We start from the raw sequence: 21,136 nt of genomic DNA on the forward strand, positions 1-21,136 counted from the left end.
ATCGCAGTTGAGTTTTGCCTTATCATAAGTACCTTGAAATTCTAAAGTCGTGGCCTTGGGTTGGAAGTCTAAATAGGACACCATATTTATTTGGGCTGGATTAATTTGAGATCATTGACTTTGAACAAAAGTTTACCTTTGCACAATCAATAAAGAAGTCATTTGGTCAGTAAATTAAGAGCATGAACAATACTGCTAGGAGTGGTATATTTAGTCTGTCTCAAAGTATGCTTTTCAGGCACTTTAGAAATCTCTGTCCCTTTAGAATCAGCAAGTGCATAGGCTAGTTATCATCAGTGCTGATACATTTGTTAAAGGAACATCTACACGATCCCTACTGGTGACCTTCTGTAAGACTTTAGCTTGAGGTACTGCATATGTACTTGAAGATAATAAAGTTTCATTTCTTTATGAAAAGAGAGAAATGACTCCCATGGTTGATTCCTATACTTCACGCCTGCCTCCCTTTTCAAATTGTGGTACTGGATGTGTGCTGTGGAAGGACTTGGCTTAGAACGGAACCAAAAGAAAGGGCAAATATCCAGGACAGCAGGGAAATAATCTGGCCACAGACGGAACTGTGGGGGAAGCTGAAGAGGAAGAAGTTAAGTTGCAACATAACCTGGAAGAAAATGTAGTCAGAGCCCTCTTCCTCATGGCAGTGCCACCAGGAAGTCACAAAAGTTTGTCCAGGAGAGGAAGAGCGCGCGTGGGTCTATGAAAAGCATGGCCATTTCTGTTTTTTCTGGGTCAAACCCAAGTCAGCCCACTCCCGGTCTTAGAGGCATGGGATGGAGGTGTTTCGCTGGGGCTACTGCAGACAAGTCAGCACCAATTAGCAGTCGTACTGTACTCACAGCCAACTTTAGGGGGTGAGGTAAAGTGCACACAGCCTTGAAATCTACCTGAGTAGATGTTGACCACCTTCGTGCATAGCATGTATGTGATGGGCAGTAGGGAGGGACCCTGGGCACTGAGATGGGGAACAGCTGTGTGATGCACATTCCCGCAGGGGTGGACACTGGTTCTTACAACCTCCACCAGAACCTCAGACTAACCATGAGAAGTCAGCTCCAGCACAAGCTATGTACCGGTACTTTAACTCTCGCTGTGGCAGTGGCGGTGGTGGACTTGGCATCCTAGCGGCTCTCGGTGACTGCAGCTCACTCTGTGCCTTTAAAATACCAGTTTTCATTGTAAAAGTTAAGAATAAAACCGGACTAGAGGTTACTTTGATCTCACCTCAGGGCCTGTGTTCTGGATGGACGCTCTGCCAAGAACACTTTTCTTTCCCATGCCTGGCTTTTCCCCCTTCATTCAGACACTAACTTAGACATTATCGCTCCCGGGGAGTGCCTTCATAGCTGCTTCAGGCAACTAGCATGCCTGGCATTTCCTTTCTATTCAATTTGCTTTTATTCGTAAATACTAACACGAATTTAGGTATGAAAATAGATGGATGGATGGATGGATGGGTGGGTGGGTGGGTGGGTGGGTGGATATGATAGATTAAGGTATATTCACATAACAGAAGCTGGAGAGATGGCTCACTGGTTAAGAGCACTGGATGCTCTTCCAGAGAGGATCAGGGTTCAATTCATAGCTTTCTGTAACTCCAGTCCCAGATGGTTCAACACACCCCTCACCCCCCCCCCTTTTTGGCTTTCTGTAGGCACTGCATGCATATGGTGCACAGACATGCATGTAGGCAAAACATTCACAGTCTTAGTCATTGTTCTATGGCTGTGAAGAGACCCCATGACCAAGGCAATTCTTACAAAGGGAAGCATTTAATTGAGGGCTTGCTCACAGTTTCAAAAGCATAGTCCACTATCACCATGGCATGGAGCATGGCAGCATGTAAGCAGTCATGGTGCTGGAGAAGTAACTAAGAGCTACATTAGGCAGAGAGAGATTAGGCCTAGCCAGGGCTTTTAAAACATCAAAATCTACCCGCAGCACCCCCTCCCCCGCCCCTGTGATACACCTACTTCAACAAGGCCACACCTCTTAATCCTTCACAATAGTCCATCATTGGGAACCAAGCTTACTAATATGGGAACCTGTAGGGTCCAATCTTATTGAAACTACCATGCTGTACACACAAACTGCATAAATAAATAAAAAGAAAAAAATAGAGAGAAACCCTACTACCTTCTGGAGGATCTTTGCCAAGGGATAAGAGACTCGACTGAAAGGAATGCTAGAAAGGAGGAAGTTCTCCTCATAGCATGACTCCTTTCCTGAGAGAACTAGCAATGTGAAAATTCACCAGAAAAAGGCGACAAGCTAAATAATCAAAATGCCAAGAACACACCCCCAAATGGTAGGGAATTAGTAGTTCAGTATCAATAACAAAGAAAGACACTGAAAAAAAAAAAACCACTTTAAAACAAAAAACAAACAAAAAAAACCCAAGGTCTCATTGTGTATCTCTGGCATGCTTGAAACTAGAGATTTAGATCAGACTGGCCTCAAACTCAGATCTACCTGCCTCTGCCTCCGGAGTGCTGGGAGTCTTTAAAAAACCTCCCTTGAGCTGGGTGGACTAATGGTGTATGTCAGTAATCTCATCCTCTAGAGGTGTGTTAGTTCAAGACCAGCCTGGACCACAGAGTAAGACTGTGTCTCAACACCAAGGGGTTGAAGATGCCTCAGCAGTAAAGAACACTCGCTGCTCTCGAAGAAGACCCAAGACCCATCTTTGGTTCCCAGCAGCCACATCCAGTGACTCACTCACAAACACCTATGACTCCAGTTCAAGGAGGATCTGATGCCCTCTTCTGGTCTCTGACGGCATCTGCACACACGTGGTGTTACCTACCTACACTTGAGTAGACACATAGACATACTATAAAATAATCTTTTAAAAAACTTAGCTCCAAGATTCAAGATTTTTTTCCTTGAATTCTTTGAAGAATATTCTTGTTTTGTTTTGTTTTGTTTTTTGAGGCAGGATTTCTCTGTGTAGCTTTTAGAGCCTATCCTGGAACTCACTCTGTAGAACAGGCTGGCCTTGAACTCACAGAGATCTACCTGCCTCTGCTTCCCAAGTGCTGGGATTAAAGGTGTGTGCCACCACTGCCAGGCTGAATAATATTCTTATATTATTTAACCTCTACTAGAATACGGGGAGGGGGGGTGGAACATTTTGAATTGCCTAGTCTATTTTATGAGAGACAAGTATCATTTTAATAAAATTTTATAATGCTTATAATAACTCCATGGAATTCGAGGAAGTATATTACAAGGAAAATGTTAGTAACAACTCATACAGACTGGAAACATGACTAAATAATCATTTCAAACGACACTAAGAAGGCTAACTGTAAAACTCAGCATCTATTCCTGGTTCAGATATTGAGGAAAAAACATACTGGGAAATAAAATTGTGTTCAGAAAAGAGAGAAAAGGATGAAGTCCAGAAAACTCATAACAGCAAACTCATAACTATACCTTTGAAACCCCGAGTAAGAAATTAGCACTTTAAAAAATGTGAATAGGGGCTGGGGATGTAGCTACCAATTGGCAAAGTGCTTGCCACATAAGCATAAGGACCTGAGTTCAGATACACCCTCCCCCCCACCCCACCCCACCCCTGCCGCTGCCTCCAAGCACACATGTAAAAAGCCAGGTATGGTTGTATTTGGCTCTGATCCTAATGCTGGGAGGTATAGACAGGAAGATCCTGTTGCTTGCTGGCTGGCTAGTCTTGCTGAATCACAGAATTCTATGTTCAGTGAGAGACTTTCCCAAAAAATAAGATGAGGAGTGATTGAGGAAGACAACCAGCATCTACCTGTGAGCACACACACACATGTGCACTTGAATCTACACACTCATGAACATTTACATACACACAAACAAAAATTTTTAATTAGCCAGGAGTAGTAGCTCATGTCTGTAAATCCCAGCATTTGGGATTTGAAGCAGAAGAACGCACATTTGAGGCCTGCCCAAGCTACATAGTGAGACCATCTTTCAAAAAAAGTAAAGAGCCAAACTATCACTAGTAAAAAGCACATTGGTCTTTGGAAGAACACAACTGCCTGTAACACCAAGAAAGACATGTTGTGGTGGTTTGAATGAGAGTAGTCCACGTAAGCTCATATATTTGCATGCTTGGTCCCCAGTTGGTAGAACTGTTTGGGAAGGATCAGGAGGCACGGTCTTGTTGGCAGAGGTGTGTCACCAAGGGCCTTGCGGTCTCAAAAGTCCATGCCATTTCCAGTCCGCATTCTCTCCTTCTCTGCTTTGTGGTTGTTGTTCCAACACGGAAGCTCTCAGTTCCTGTTCCAGCGCCACGCCTGCCTGCTGCCATGCTCCCCACCACGGTGACCATGGACTCTACCCCTCTGGAACTGTGAGCCTCAGCAAACCTTCCTCTATAGGTTGTCTTGATCATGGTGTCTCTTCACAGCATCGGAGAAGTCACTGAGACACAACCCAAACAAAGGAACAAGCAGCAGTGACAAAAAGCCCCGGAAGCTGGAAGCTCAGGGTTACAGGACGCAAAGTTCAGTCAAACACATCCTTAAATACCAGACACAGAGAACAGAGAGCGAAGGACTTGTTTTTGCAACAGAATCAAAACAAATGTGCTTGAGTCTTAGTGTGTACAGCGTGCTGTATTAAAGAAAATTTAAAATCGGTGACAAAAAATAAAAATGTGAATGCATGGAGGACTAATTCTGGCAGCTGCTCAGGAAAACTGCAGGTATAAAGGTAAACAAGTTACTCTACAAAAGTTGATCCAATATCCACAAACGTCTTCACTGTATTTTTAAAAAACGCAACTCGCCGTTTGTGAAATTCAGCTGTAGTGGTAACCAGGCAAGAATCTGCATTTTTAAAGAGTAAATTAATAGGTAAGATTGATGCTTGGCCTATTTAACCAAATAGGGTTTTGTTGTTGTTTGTTTGCTTGTTTTGTTTTGTTTTCTCAAGACAGGGTTTCTCTGTGTAGTTTTGGTTCTTGTCCTGGATCTTGCTCTGCAGACCAGGCTGGCCTCGAACTCACCGAGATCCGCCTGCCTCTGCCTCCTGAGTGCTGGGATTAAAGGTGTGTACCACTACTACCCGGCTAACCAAATAGGTTTTAAACACTTCAGACCTCAGTGACTTCTTATCAAAATCTTATAAAGATGGAATCTGAAACTCACTCTTCATTTGATTTCAATTAGGGAACCATTTGTTGACTGGCTGATCTGTGCCAGGCATCACATCAGAGGCCAGGTATACAGCCAATGAAGGTTGGTGGGGGCAGAGCAATCTCGGAGGGTAAAGGTGCAGTGAAATGTTGGAGAGGCCTGGCCAGAGGCACTACTTTGTACTCAGCCATCAGAGGTTTCTCTGAGAAGGTAAGCTTTGGAGCTAAGGTCTATGGATCAGAATGAGCTTTCCAAAAACAATTTAAATGAATTCTGTCCCCTCAGCTCTGCCTCTGGGAATCTCCCAGGTTCACATCAGAGTGCTTCACAGAGATGCTGCATACAAAGAAGCTTTGGGATTTCAGCTTCTGTTCCAACCTTGTTCTTTTCTTTCTTTCTTTCTTTTTAAATTATCTTTATAAGTTTTTGCCTGCATATGTGAATATGCACTACCTGCATGCCCGGTGCCGATGCAGGCCAGAAGAGGGCACTGGATCTCCTGGAACCGGAATTACAGGTGGCTATGAGCTGTCATGTGGGTGCTGGGCACTGAACTTGGATCCTCTGGAAGAGCAGTCAGTTCTTACCTGCTGAGCGGTCTCCCACCTCCTCTAACCTTAAGATTTTTGTGATCGACATTAAAGACAAGATCTCAATATGAAAGGGAAATAGAATAGATATTTATGGATGGATGGGGAGCGGTTCTGGAATAGGAAGACCAAGTGAGAGGAGAGAAAGTTGTGGGAGGGAATATGGTGAGAGACAGATAAAATTAAGAGACATCTGAGGGATAGTATGGAAACCTAATACAGAAGAAACTTCCTAAAATATATACATATATGAAGGTGATCTGAATGAAATTGCCAAATAATGGGTGAGACAGAGTCCCGACTGACCATCTCTTGTCATCAAATGAAGCTTCCAATACCAGGATTGGGTTACATCTAATCGAGTTGTTGGCCGAAGAGGATCCACAGGAACCCCCAGCAACCCAGGCTGTTGCCAAGACTATAGGTGGTTCCCCATAAACTGCAGCAAAGCCCCACTGCTGAAGACAACACCTATATAACTCATTGAACACGAAGAAGTCAAGCTGGGGGCTGGGGATTTAGCTCAGTGGTAGAGCGCTTGCCTAGCAAGTGCAAGGCCCTAGGTTCGATCCTCAGTTCCAAAAGAAGAAGAAGAAGAAGAAGAAGAAGAGGAAGAGGAAGAGGAAGAGGAAGAGGAAGAGGAAGAGGAAGAGGAAGAAGAAGAAGAAGAAGAAGAAGAAGAAGAAGAAGAAGAAGAAGAAGAAGAAGAAGAAGAAGAAGAAGAAAAAGAAGAAGAAGAAGAAGAAGAAGTCAAGCTGGTGCCTACACAGTCTTCACCCCTGTGTTCCAGGGTCTTTGGTACAGGTTACTCTGCATGCTGTCAAAAGAGAAATGTAAACACCACGCCAGCCTTGAACCCTAGGTCTACAATGGTGTACTCCCTGCATGATATACTAGGGCAATGGTGGCACACAGCTTGTAGGAGTAACCAACCAATTACTGATCTGACTTTAGGTCCAGTGCATGAGATAGAACCCATATCCAACAGGGTAACCAAGAACCTGAGACTAGATAGCCCAGGACCTAGGGTAAAACCAAATAAGACTGGTCTAAAAAAGAAAATACACACGATGATAAAATGATTCCTAATGACATTCTGCTATACTCATAGGTAAGTGCTTTATTCAGCCATCGTCAGAGAAGCTTCCTCCTGAAGCAGATGGGAACAGACATGTAGAACCACAGTCAGACATTACACAGAGAGCAAGAGACCTTGGAACACTCAGCCCTAAATGGGATGCCTCCATCAGATTCTTCCCCTCAGAGCTCAGGGAACCTTGTGGAAGAGGGGGTAGAAAGAATGTGAGAGACAGAGTGCATGGAGAACACCAAGAATACAAAGCCCTCTAACTCAACATGATCAACGTTCGCATGAACTCACAGAGACTGAAGCAGCCTGCACAGAGCCTGCACCGGTCTGCACCAGGTCCTCTGTTTACATTTTGGCCCCCAGGGTAGTGTTTTTATGGGATTCCTGAGTGTGCAAACAAGGGGGTCTCTGATTCCTCTGCCTTCTCTTGGGCCCTTTCCCCTCTGCTGGTTTGTCCTGTCCAACTTTGATCTGACAGTTTTTATTTTATTGTTTATACTTTACTGGGTTTTTTTTTTCAATGAATGAATAAATGAGTGAAAACGTAGCCACTAGGGTAAAGGTTAACAACTAAAACTATCATTTATACCCGCTGGGAGAAGGAAAATCAGTTTTCTCCAGTGGAATGACATTGGGTATATCAACCACTCCAGGGGGAGGTCTAATGTTCAGTAGTAATCGACCAACAAATAATGGACTTCGCTGTATTTTTGTGTGCTTTTATTTTGTTACAGCTTTTTCTTTGTTTTGTTTTTCTTTTTGAATATTGATGTATTTTATATTCTAGGTTTTATTCTTATATTGGGTTTTTTTTTTTTGAGAAAGAACTTAAAGTTGGGTGGGTAAGGAGGGGGGAAGGAGTTGGGGGAGGGGAAGAATATGATCAAAATATATTTAAATTTCAAAATTACTTTATATAATAAAATGTAAAAACAAAGACTGAGAAAACATTTGCAGTGTTAATGGCAAAAGTCTTGACAACTCAATTTAAAAAAAAAAAAGAAAACAATATAGAATTGAGCAAATGATAGTATAATTCACAAAAAGGAAAATGTAATCCAGAAAACCCACCAACATATTGGAGAATCCTCACACAGTAATTCAAAAAAAATTAAAACTCTGAGAAGTCAAGGTCACCCTGCCTGGAGGGTGGACTTCATTACATCTTACTGCCAAGCTCCAGGGCAGTGCCCTTTTAATAGCAGTAGGCAGAATATTTTAAGATTTTAAATGAGCTTACCATATGATTCAGCAATGGAAATCGATTCTACAGAAATAGAGGCTAAAGCTACCTCTAACCAGTTTGCCACCATGGCAATGTTTTTCATGGTTAAGAAAACAAATGGAAAATGGCCTATCAACATCCCAGTTGTGGAAGTTACTGTTCAAGCCATGGTCAATACAGACGATGGAAAGAAAGCCTTCAGGGGCTGAAAGACAAGCCTCATGCACCTGCCAAGTTGATAAATGAAAGGGGAACTGGATGGTCATGGGAAGATTAAAAACACATCTCCTCTTGGGTCTCTAGCTGAATAAACATAGGAAAAACTGGAAAGATGGGCAGCACGTTAGTATCTGTTGTTTCAGACTTGGGAAGTTTGTGAGAAGGGAAAAAGGGACTTCTGGCTTTTATTTAATAAAATAGTTATTTAATATATTATATTATATAAATATATTACATAATAAAATATTTAATAAAAAACTTTGTAATTGTGTGTCACGACACTGGTGTGTGGTTCATGTAAATCTGTGGAAGGAGACTCAGAGGCATCTTAAGAATGAATCTAGCCTTGCATGGCACAGGGAGTGTCCAGCCTCGGAGGACTGGAGCACTTTCCCCTTGCCTAGGGCATTTTTATTTACTCTCTGTTTACAGTTTAGCCCGTTAATTTCTGTACCTTCTAAGCAACCTGCTAGGAGCTCCCAGAGATAAAACGCCAAGTACAAATTACTTGATTTCTCAGGTACCACGGTTTTCCCGTTTCCTGAACCAAGTTTTGCATAGGCCTTTGATCTCTGGGAGACTCTCTGATCCTTGACTCTCAGACAAGAGTCACATAGGGCCATAACAGAAACAAAAGGTAAGAGAAACAAAAGGTGTGGCTAAACAAAGGAAGGATTAGGGCTAGGTGCTGTTCTCTGGAGCCAGGCCAGGAGCTCAGCAGGAATGCAGCCACAATACTTTTGTTTTTTGTTGTTGGGTTGTTTTTGTTTGTTTGTTTGTTTGTTTGTTTGTTTGTTTGTTTTTTGAGACAGGGTTTATCTGTGCAGTCCTGGCTGTCCTGGAACTCACTCTGTAGACCAGGCTGGTCTTGAACTCAGAGATCTGCCTGCCTCTGCCTTCTGGGATTAAAGGAGTTTGCCGCTACCACCCAGCCTATACTTTTTTAAATACAAGATCTCACTATGTAGCCCAGGCTATTCTCAAACTCAGGGTTCCCTTGGTTCATCTCCTGAGTGTTGAGATTATTTTCTACATAGCAGAGGAGATGTATGTGAGTTGGTGTGTACATGGGTGTGGAGGCCAGAGGTTGATACATCTGTTGCCCTCCACCATATTTTTTGAGGCAAGGTCTCTCTGAAGCAGGAGCTCACTGATTCAGCTAGAGTGGCTAGCCAGCTACCCTCAGGGATCTCTTGTCTCTGTCTCCCTAGCCCTGTGAGTACAGACACATGTCACCACACTCAGCTTTTCACAGGGGCGCTGGGGATCTGAACTGAGGTCCCAGGCTTGCAGGGCAAGCTCTTCATGAACTGAGCTATGTCCATAACCCCATTTATTTCCTCCTTTTTACTAGAGGAGGAAGACAGTCTCTGAAGGAAAGAGACGAACCTCTGTTCAGGCTGGGAAGGGGAACCAGTGTGAAGAACCCCATCAGTATAATAGATGCTTAAGGTTCCACCACAGTCAAAAACCACACGCAGTTAAATGAATATCAAAGAACAGAAATGTACGTGATCTCATAACTGAAAAAATATAATAATTGATAGAAATACATAGCTGCTTCAGATCCTTTTGAATAAAATGTTAATAATAATTAGCACAATGCACTAACAATCAGCTTTAAAAAAAAAAAAAAAGGCCATGAAGGAAAGTGGAAGGGGCATATGGGATGGTCTGAAGAGAGGAAAGGGAAGGGGAAAATGTTGTGATTATATTACAATCTAAAAAATTTAAAAATGATGAAAGCATAATTAGCCCATAAAAGTCAAGGCACTTAGTAAGATCCTAGAGAAGGTAAACAGAAGAGACAAGCATATAATTTAACTTTGTACATTTATTTTTGGTGTGCAGTGGCATGACATGAATGTGTAGGTCGGAAGACAACTTGTGAAGTTGGTTCTCTTCTTCCACCATGTGGGTCCCGGGCATCGAACTTGGGTCATCAAGCTTGGCAACAAGTGCCTTTGCCTTCTGAGCCATCTCCTTAGCCGACGCATTTTAAAGTAAGGGAATGCTGTATGTCAGTGCGGGACAGTTTTGTTTTCACTGAGAGCTGCACACCTAGCTGCGTGCAAAACCATGAATAGTGAATCCAAAATAGTCATTGAACCCTCACAGTACACCGCCAGAAGTTATCCTTTGTGTGGCACAGGGAAGGCGTCTTCCAATGTTCCACTTGGGACCCCCTTTTCTCCCGAGAAAGTGTTACACACATTTGCCCACTCATGATATGGATGTGCTCGTTTATTTTTACATAAAACAGTAAATATTGGCTGAATATTTCCTATTGCCCAACCATTTTATTCAGAGTTGATCAACATTTTTATTTTATAATCAGTCATCAATCTGAGGACACCATTTCTTATACCTATGTAGTACAAAACAGAAGTCTATTTTCTGTTTTCAGTCCTGTTTCTGTAAGAACAGGAAGCTTGGTCTCTACAGTAAAGGCACTGAGGGTGGAAGTGATGTTTCAGTGGTGGAGGAGCTTGCTGCCCACGCCTGAGGGCCTGAGGGCCAGCCCCAGGGCGCAACTTGTCCTCTGACCTCCACACATGCACCGTGTCATGTGCATGCATGCAGCACACACACCACACACACAGTGTCTAACCGGGCCACGGTCTTTCCAGCCACATTTGTTGGACCCATGCAACAGTGTCAAATGTGCATGGTGCGTGTTCAGAACCAAGGCTACGTGAAGTTGCATGACCGTTACATGAGCGGCCACTGCCAGAAACACCTCCAATCCATCACACGCTTAATTCAAAATTAATCTTTTCTTGTTGTATAATCAGAAACTTTTTACTGTTGCCAATTTTTTTGCACACACCACAGCCATTTAGTCACACCACCACATAGAGGGTGGCCACACAGTTTGAGAAACTAGGGTGTAGAGCGCCTCACTTTCATTCTTAATGATTGCTGCTTTACGAGGTAGAAGGTATTCTTCTGAACAGAAAAGTACAGAAAGGGGAATTGATTTGTACAAAGTCACACAGCTGTTAGACGAGGACTCAGTATTCAAACACGGGACAAATTCCAAAGTCCAGAGTTTATCTCCCTACTCAATCTCCAAAACTAAAAAATTAAACTCAATATTGGTCAATGCCTGAGACTCCCTAGAACTGGAAAATGGTGTCCCACACCACTGATCCCAACTCTCAGGGATGCAGAGAAAAGAAAAGGGGCACAAGTTCTAGGCCAGCCTAGTACAGAGCAAGTTCTGAACCAGCAAGGGCTCCCTAGCCACACACACACACACACACACACACACACACACACACACACTCACTCACACACACACTACTGTCTTTAGTTCTGGAGCCACCTAACTGGAGTATTCCTAGCCTCAGAAGTCACAAGACCATACAAAGACTTCGTTCTAGTGTTGTTGTCCAATCTAAATTCTCTCTGTGGCAGAACCTGCTCCAGGCATCCTCACCCAGAGACAGAGGTTTGTGTGTTCTTGATTAGATCTTTCATGAGCCCATTATGATGCCAGGCCCAGGCTGTTGCCATGGCACCCACAGGACTCAGGGCTGGGGGCACCTGGCCTGCCCAGAAGCTCAATCTTACCTCGGCTCCCACCGCACTTCCCACCTGCTGAGCCCCCAGTCTTCATCATTTCGGTACCCAGGGACCCTCCGTGCCCATCCCCCCACCCGTAGCTCCACCCTCACCCTCAGAGTCTAGGTTCACTTGGCCTGGCGCTTCCTTCTCCACCCCTGCTTCTCAGACCTGCTCCCCTGATCACCTTTCCTTCCTCACGTTCCTTGGAAACTCTCCTCTCCATCCTTCCCACCCAGTGACGGGCCTTTCCTCTTCCCGCCACACTGCCCTCACCTCCAACTCCTTAACCCTTCCTTCCGCTTGCTCCCACACCTTTACAAACCTCCGCGTTCTTCCCACCAGTTGAGCCGAGCCAGCCATATCACACTATGGAGCCCAGAAAGGAAAAAGGGACAGCGGCCCCTCAACAGCAGAATCTAAGCCCAAGATCTGACATGAAGCCTGTAATGATGAATAAAAATCTGCATGTAGGGAGAAAAAAGAAGAAAGATTTAGAAGAGCTGAAGAAGGAAGTGACTATGGTGAGAAAACCCAGAGCAAATTGCCCGTGACACACCCCTCAGCCTTCATCCGGACGGCCTTCCACATCCCACCGGAAAACAAAGCACATTGCCAGGACTCTTCCTTCCCACTTCTTCCCTCCTCCCTGCACGTGACCTGAGGTCACCATCTCACCTTGACTACCCTTCTGTCCCCTCAGGATGATCACAAGCTAACGCTGGATGAGTTGAGTGCCAAGTACTCTGTGGACTTGACCAGGGTGAGTAAGGATGGCCTGAGCGAGGCAGAGGTCCTCACTGACTTGCAGAGAACGAAAGTGACCCCCTCCCCCCAACTTCAAACCCAACTTTGTACCTCTTACCCTCAGCCACAAAGTTCCACAAAACTCTCCTTGGAAAAGATGGCCGCAGTACCTACCCCAGAGAGAGGCTGTAGGTAGATAGGATAGATAGTACAGATAGTTGGGGCTCTGTCTTGGTTTATTCTCTGGACCTGTTTATAGTCTTGGGATTTATCAAGGACTCCAGAGAGTTTTTGCTTAGGTAGAAATAACATTATCAGTATTTGCCATAGTTAAATTAAAACTGCTCAGCAGCACCGCTATTTCTGAGCCTGTGGGGAGGAAGGAAGGATTTGATGGAACAAAGCTGCCCACCTCAGGCCAGACAGGAAGATAGAGGAAGAATCCCAACATTCCTTTCAAGGGTACCTTCCCGTGGTCTACTGCCCCCACCTAACTTGTCTAATGTTCGTGCCATCAGCTGGGAACTGGGTCATTTGGGGGACACTGAAGAGTCAAAGCTTAACATATACATATATATATATATATATATATATATATATATATATATATAAAATTTTTTTTTGAGACAGTACCTCACTATGCAGAACAGGCTGTCCTGGAACTTGCTGGCCAACCATCCATTCTCAAGAATGAGTGAAGAAGACAGTGATTTAGTATTGTTATTAGAAACTTTAGACCTTATGAATCCCTTGAGAGTGTTGGAGGACGGTTGGGTCTTTTTGAGGAGAGGCTAAGGGAACTAAGAGGCTGATAGGTTTTGGTAGATTCAACATAGAGGAGAAAGCACAGAAGTGTGTGCGTAAGGCTAGAATAAAAACCTATGCACTTGTGTCTTTAGTTTGATTTTCCCTTGTTTCCAAACTGGAAAGCCAAAGTGTGACTGCCCGTAGGTTACCAGCGTCACGGGTCATCGCCCCAGTTAGGCTGGTACACCGTAACCATTTCTATACGCTTGTCTTCCAGCTTGAGCTCCCTGCGCGCATTCTTTAACTTCACTGATTGATGACTGATCGATTGTACCTGTGTTGATGTGTGTGGGTGTAAATATGTCACCGCATGCACACGGAGGTCAGAGGACGACTTGTGGGATTCGGTTCTCTCCGCCCCGTGAGTCTAAGAGTTGGACTCAGGTGGTCAGACCTTGCGGCAGCCATTCTTGCTCCGTGAGCTCCCACCAGCCCCTTGGAGTGGAGAGCACTCTTACTCACGGTGATGTTCTCAGTTCCTATCACGATACCAAGCTCCAAGATAAAGTATTCAAGTTCAAAAGGCCTGCACACCAATTCATAAACAAATGAACAAATTAAAAAGCTCTCTATAAGCATGCTAAATGACACCCCTTACACAATACAAATTCTGAGATCCTACCTTTTCGAGGAGGAACCTTGAGAAGGATGTTCAGAGGCCTGCCTTCGGGAGTAAGCCTATCCTTTGTTGTAACATCCTCCTTTATTGTAACTTGCTTTCTTTCTCTTCATCCCTTTCTTCTCCACACAGGGCCATAGCCTCAAAGATGCCCAGGACATTCTGTTTGTAAATGGACCGAATACACTAACGCCTCCCCCGACCACTCCAGAGTGGATCAAATTTTGTAAACAGCTGTTTGGTGGCTTCTCTCTCCTGCTGTGGACTGGTGCCTTTCTCTGCTTCCTGGCCTATGGCATACACCAACATTATGGTGAAAAAGTCAACAAAGATGATGTGAGTTTGCTCATCCTGTACCATCCAGTCTAGTCTGCGGCTAAGCTCCTGAAACTATTGTTTTTTAAGATTTATTTATTATGTGTACAGTCTGCATGTCTGCCTGAACACCAGAAGAGAGCATCAGATCTCATTACAGGTGGTTGTGAGCTACCATGCGGTTGTTGGGAATTGAACTCAGGACCTCTGGAAGAGCAGCTAGTGCCCTTAACTGCTGAGCCATCTCTCCAACCCCAAGCTCCTGAAACCCTTATGTTCAGCAGCCTGAGACTCCCAAAGTCTTCTGGTCCAAATCCCCAACAGTTCAGAACTTTCTAGGGAAGTTCTTGGTCCACCTTGGTCCCCTGCAGCCTCTTATCTAGAAAGCTTCTGGTTCGGCTCCCTAAGAGGTATCATCCCACCAGTCTTCCCGTCACAGCGTTATGCAGCCCTTTTCTCTAACTCGGAACGTCAACCCTTTCATCTCTCACTTTCCGTGGCTCATTACCCCTTTATAGGGAAAGGAAGATACACATTCTCTGTCTGGGATTTTTCTGACCACTCATCACAGTAGCTTAGGTCCCCATGACTAGGAGGAAGTGTACCAGCACTGTCCCTGATTATTCTCAGCCCCTCTGCCCTGCAACTCAGTCCTGTGCTTACCTCCACCCAGAGGAAGCTGTTCATCCTTGAGGATGGAGGAGGAGAAAAGGATGTACTAATGACACATTCTTCCCCTATCTCCAGCTGTACCTGGGTATTGTGCTCGCTGCCGTGGTCCTCATTACTGGCTGCTTCTCATATTATCAGGAGGCCAAGAGCTCCAAGATCATGGAATCTTTTAAGAACCTGGTGCCTCAGGTAGGTAGGACTTGTGTAGGAGGACCTAGTGAGGGGAAATGCAGATTGTGCCCAATTGTATAATCACTCAGTCCCCTGGAGACTGGAACCCACTGTGGGTGCGCTGAGAGAGGTTGGTAATAAGGGGGCCTGGAAATTACCAGGAGAAAATGTAAAACTTAGGTGATACCACCAAAGAATTGTCTAGTCTAAAGTGACAATCCAAAAAATGAAGAAAGACCCTCCACCACTCAAATAAGAACATTCTACTAAAAACAGCAGGGAGAGGCCGGTGGATACGTTCACATTAAAGTCAATGAACCTGTAGGAATGTTCCAGTTTAAAAGAAGCTAAAGAAATATGGGGGTATGAATATCCTAGTAAAGATGTAGGTCCTGGGCCTGATGCTGTGCTGGGAAACAATGCCTCAAAAGACATTTTGGGTCAAGTGACAAAAGCTGAAATGTAGAAAGTAGACGTGAATATTGTTGCATCAATGGGAAAGCTGCTGAAACTAACCACTGAATTGTTGTATAAGAGAATAATCTTGGGGCCAAGAGATGGCTCAGCAGCTAACAGCCCTCGCTGCTTACTTATCCTGGCTAATTTTTTGTCAACCCTGACACACAAGCTAGAGTCATTTGAGAAGAGGAAACTCTGTTGAGAAAATGACCCCACCAGATTGTCCTGTGGGCAATCCTGTGGTATGTTTCTTTGATTGTTTGATGTGGGAGGCCCCAGCTCACTGTGGACAGGGCCCCCACTGGGCTGATCGTCTTGGGTGCTGTAAGAAAGCAGGCTGAGCAAGCCATGGGGAGCAAGCCAGTAAGCAGCACTCCTCCATGGCCTCCGCATCAGTTCCTGCCTCCAGGTTCCTGCCTTGAGTTCCCGAGTTCCTTGGATGATAGACTGTGATGTGGAAAGTGTAAGTGCTATAAATCCTTTCCCCTCAAAGTTGCTTTTGACAGTGGTGTTTATCACAGCAATAGAAACCCCAAGACTTTGGTCTTGCAGAGGACCTGTGTTCAGTTCCCATACCCTAATGGTGGCTCTCAACCACCTGTGACTCCAGTTTCAAAGGACTTTCATCTTCCTCCTCTTCTGGCCTCATGGGCACCAGGCATGAATATGGTGCACATACATACATGCACATATGTAAAATAAATCTTTTTTGAGAGAGAGAAGATAAAATAATTCTTGAAAAGTGAACACTAATGTATTTAGGATAAATTGTCATGATGCATGTAACTTAGAGGCAGAAAAGGACAAAGCAAATGAGATGAAAAGTTAGTGGGTGAAGAGAGGTAAAGGTTTGTTTTTTGTTTTGTTTTGTTTTTGGTATTTTGGGTTTGTTTTGTTTTGTTTTGGGGGGTTTTGTTTTTGTGTTAGTTGATTTTTTTTTTTTAAGACAGGGTTTCTCTGTGTAGCTTTGGCACCTTTCCTGCAATTTACTCTGTAGACTGGGCTGCCCTCGAACTCACAGAGATCCTCCTGCCTCTGCCTCCCACGTGTTGGGATTAAAGGTGTGCGCTGCCGCCGCCGCTGCCACCACCACCCGGCTTAAAGCAAAAGTTTTATAGGTGTGTTTGTCACTATTTTCATTACTGAAATTTAAAAATTATTTCCAAGTTTAAATTTTTGTAAGGTATCTGGAAATAGTTATGACAGCAGTTCGGAGCTCCTAAATACAGGCTCAGATGCTTTTACAGAAAGTCTCCAAAATCATGCAACAATCTTATTATATTCTAGCCTGGTAGCCTAAGATCTTTCTTCTCCCTTTAATGTCAACATAATTGAAACTTTTCCTCCGGTGAGAGTTTTGACTAGGAACATGGAGTGTATCGGGTAGCACTGGTTGCCTGATATGCCTCCCCAAACACGGCTTTTGTCACAGTTGTGTGTCTGGGCTGCTGCTCTGGTCTGGGCCAACTTTAGCCTGTGCTGGGTAGAAATATAGGATAACCTTATTCACGCCTCTGGAACTTGAGTTGAAATGATTGGGTTGGTTGGGGATCTGGCTTGTTCATGGGAGCAGAGCGGTTCCCGGGAACCGCAGGGCAAACCTTAACATGAAAGAATTTTTTTAAGCCTTTGTTTGTACCATATCTGCTAACATCTTCTGGGCGGGGTGTGGGGGGGGGTGGAATTACATGGCCAATTCCACATTTAGGAACAAAGAGATAGATCCCACCTCTTAATGGAAAGGCCACCAAAGAAGTCACATTGCAAAGGTTCTGCAGTGGTAGAAATATGCAATGGGCCAAGACCCTTTCAACACTATTCATGTGGACAACACAGCAGAAAGGAGATAGAGATGGAAACTTCAAGGGTTGGAGCAGGTTAGGCAAGGCAGGAAGCTGCTCAACAACCCTACATTATCTTCCTACAGCAAGCTCTGGTGATTCGAGAGGGAGAGAAGATGCAAATCAATGTAAAAGAAGTGGTTCTGGGAGACCTGGTAGAAGTGAAAGGTGGAGATCAAGTCCCTGCTGATATCAGGGTTATCTCTGCACAAGGATGTAAGGTGAGGAGATATGGAAAGCCAACATATGGTCCTAAGGTATGACGAGGACCTGGGCTAAGGTACAGAAAATATGATCTTATTATTCAGAACTTTGAGACTGTGGTGAGGACAGTTGGGAAGTGAGACAATAAGGTGCTGGGAGAACATGTATTGATCTCTGTACGTTAATGGCGTTACGACAGGTAAGGTGATGCTGTCTTCACCTTACCTGATAAATGAATCTCTCCTATGCTGGCCTTTTAACCTGTCCCCTCCCCACCCCAGGTAGACAACTCCTCCTTGACTGGGGAGTCAGAACCCCAGTCTCGCTGTCCTGATTGCACCAATGAGAACCCTCTGGAGACCCGGAACATCATCTTCTTCTCCACCAACTGTGTGGAAGGTAAATAGTGTATCATACACGGTACAGACTCAAAAGCAGGGGTGGAAACAAAAGGCTTTTAAAGCCTTCTGTTTCTAAAGATTTGGGAGCAGGAAGACTTACCAAGTTGGTTTCTCCATCACTCAGGAGCTTGATGACCTTTGGCAAAAGGTCAACGCCACCATTTCCAAATTTGCATGCTGATAATACTAAACATTGTAACCGATAGAGTGTGGACTAAGTGGCATAACCACGGGATGCTTAGCGCAAGGTCTCATACACTGCTAGTGCCCTATAGCTGTTGACCTTCGTTTTAGCTGGTGGAGAGACTAGTTGATAAGCTGAAAACAGCACAGAAGGGAGGAGAGTTATCCACCCCTGCTAGAGCATTGTCTTCACTTCTTTTTACTTTCCGAAAGTAAAAAGAAAGATGTCAACAAGTGTCCCTCGAACGTCACCATTCAAACGTTGGCTTTGTCCCTAGACCGACAATAAGGCATCCCTGAACGAGGAGTTGGTTCTGACCAAAGTGGTAACAGAGGACTTGACATCATTGCTCTCTCCTTTACCCCTTGCCCTTCAAGAAACCTAAATATGGCCTGGAATCCACTTGCAAACCATTACTAATGCTTAAGAACAAATGTTTTATTGTCTAAAGATAGTTGCTTTTTGCTGAATGCATAACTGCATATAGTTACAGTGTCAACTACTATAAACATTTTTTCTGATTCTCACAGTATCACACACAAAACTCTAAAGTTCAAGGAAATTACATGCTCATCATATTTAAGAGTATGACTCAACAGAAAAAGAGGAAGATTAGCAATTCTAATGCAAGTCTGTCTCCAAAAGCCCATGTTCTTTCCTCCACTCTACCCAGCACTGAAATTGCTAATGACCTCTCTACATCAAATCATTTAACTTGAAAATACCTTAATAATCACTATAATGTTCAATGGACATTAAGGAAGAATCCAACCAGAAAAAAAAATTGTATCTGTACACACTATATAAAATATATAAATAGTTGAATGGACAGAAAAATGTAAATTAACAAGATTTCTCTAAAAATACTGGATTTCTGCTGTTACATTTTAGGAGGAAATTTGCTGAGATTTATCTTTCTGAAGTAGGTTTTTTTTTCTTCAGCTAAGTATATGCTGCTGACAAGGGGTTTGGAGAAGACTGGATGAGGGCATTCTGGTTGAGAAACGAGGCTCTATCTGGCTGAAAGGGACTTAATAGGAGACCAACAGAACCCACTGTAGCCAAGAGGGTAGAACTAGCTAGGTTAAGCTAAGGAATTTTGTGTTTTGAAACGTCAGGCCTCATTATGTAGCTCTGGCTATTCTGGAACTTACTCTGTAGACCGGGCTGGCCTTGAACTCATAGAGAGCCTCCTGCCTCAGCTTCCTGAGTGCTGAAGTTAGGCAAGTGCGCTCCCATGTCCTCCAAACTCTTTAACCGTTGCCCTAGGCCAATTTACAGATTAGTTACATAAACACAGCTTAGCCTTGCCTCCCAGCTGTCATTTCTGTGGACCTCGATGGGCGATGGCACAAAAGCCTCTCTGTGTTCCCATGCTGTTAGGGAGCCTGAGCTCTTTCTCTGATGATACATGGAAGGTATGTGAGAGAACAGTCTGGCCTAGGATTCCGGATACCTGTCCTTATCAGTCTTCCTCTTTTTTTTTTTTTTTTTTTTTGCGGGGGTGGGGGTGTGTTTGTTCGGTTGGTTGGTTTTGGTTTTTTGAGACAGGGTTTCTCTGTAGTTTTGGTGCCTGTCCTGGGTCTCACTCTGTAGATCAGGCTGGCCTCAAATTCACAGAGATCCACCTGGCTCTGCCTCCCGAGTGCTGGGATTAAAGGCGTGTGGCCCGGTTCAGAGCACTTCTGTTAACCAGTTCAAAGGTTGTCTGTAGGGTGCTTTATATTGTGACCCTTTCCAGAGTCTCCTTCCCCATAATACTGTTCTGATCCAACTGAGAACTGTACTCCTGGACTTTTTTTTTTAAATAATTTATTTTATTTTATGAGCATTGGTGTGAAGGTGTCAAATCCCCTGGAACTTGAGTTACAGACAGTTGTGAGCTGCCATGTGGGTGCTGAGACTTAAACCTGGGTCCTCTGGAAGAACAGCCAGTGCTTTTACCTGAGCCATCTCTCCAGCCGCCACCACCACCACCCAGACTCTTTTTAAATATTTTTTTTATTTTGTGTGTGAGCGCGCACGTGTGTGTGTGTGTGTGTGTGTGTGTGTGTGTGTGTGTGTGTGTGCCTGAATCATCTGTGTACATGTCCCAGTGTATCCAGGAGCCCAAGGAGGTGAGAAGTGATCTCCTTGAACTGCAGTTATAGTTATGAACCATCATGTAGGTCTGGGAACCAAGTCCAGCTTGTCTGCAAGAGCAGTGAATCTTTTTCCGTACTGAGCCATCTCTCCAGCCCCATGCTCCGCTCCTAGACGGTTGCTGAAGGCGATTCTAGAACTAGAGACCCCCAGCTGCTCCCTGTGTGTGTGTATGGGAGCTGCTGCCATGGCGTCACACTTAGATTTTATACTGGTTCTCAGGAAATCCTTTAGTCATCTGAATGGGAGAATAAAGCTGAGTGTCTACTACATACCCAGCCTTGTCTTGTTCTAGGCTCTTCTGGACATATTTAATTTTATAGCTTTGTAGGTACTTTGCTCTTCTCCTTCTCCTCCTTCTCCACCTTCTTCCTCCTCCTCCTCCTCCCTCTTCCTCCTCTTGCTTCTTTAGACTGAGTCTCACACTGTAGCCCACACTGGCCTTGACTCAGGGCAATCCTCTAGCCTCAGCCTTTCAAATGCTGGATTTCTAGGTGTAACCTATAACATCTGAGATGTGCTTCATCCCATTTTGAGCATGAGGAAGCCTGAGTTTCAGAAAGCGTAGTACTTTGTCTCAGGGAAAAGAGATAGCTGTTTAGAGAGCTGACCTTTCTGTTTCTAAAAGAAAAGCTTTTTCGGGCTGGAGAGATGGCTCAGAGGTTTAGAGCTCTGGCTGCTCTTCCAGAGGTCCTGAGTTCAATTCCCAGCAACCACATGGTGGCTCACAACC

The 21,136-nt window shown here is 44.3% G+C and overlaps 1 protein-coding gene across 1 annotated transcript in view; it reads left to right on the forward strand.

Annotated features, from left to right (window-relative positions):
* The first annotated feature begins 11,787 nt into the window (after nt 1–11,787).
* The window catches only part of LOC114690694 (sodium/potassium-transporting ATPase subunit alpha-4), a 37,949-nt gene continuing 28,600 nt past the window's right edge, over nt 11,788–21,136 (forward strand). Inside the window, exons 1-7 of the mRNA XM_028865573.2 lie at nt 11,788–11,903; nt 12,187–12,365; nt 12,545–12,604; nt 14,147–14,350; nt 15,077–15,190; nt 17,559–17,693; nt 17,958–18,075. Coding sequence (XP_028721406.1) covers nt 12,213–12,365; nt 12,545–12,604; nt 14,147–14,350; nt 15,077–15,190; nt 17,559–17,693; nt 17,958–18,075 — 784 coding nt within the window. The 5' untranslated portion in view covers nt 11,788–11,903; nt 12,187–12,212. The remainder of the gene's footprint in view (nt 11,904–12,186; nt 12,366–12,544; nt 12,605–14,146; nt 14,351–15,076; nt 15,191–17,558; nt 17,694–17,957; nt 18,076–21,136) is intronic.

Source organism: Peromyscus leucopus, chromosome 15 (assembly GCF_004664715.2).
Source record: "Peromyscus leucopus breed LL Stock chromosome 15, UCI_PerLeu_2.1, whole genome shotgun sequence".
Classification (NCBI taxonomy): Eukaryota; Metazoa; Chordata; class Mammalia; order Rodentia; family Cricetidae; genus Peromyscus; species Peromyscus leucopus.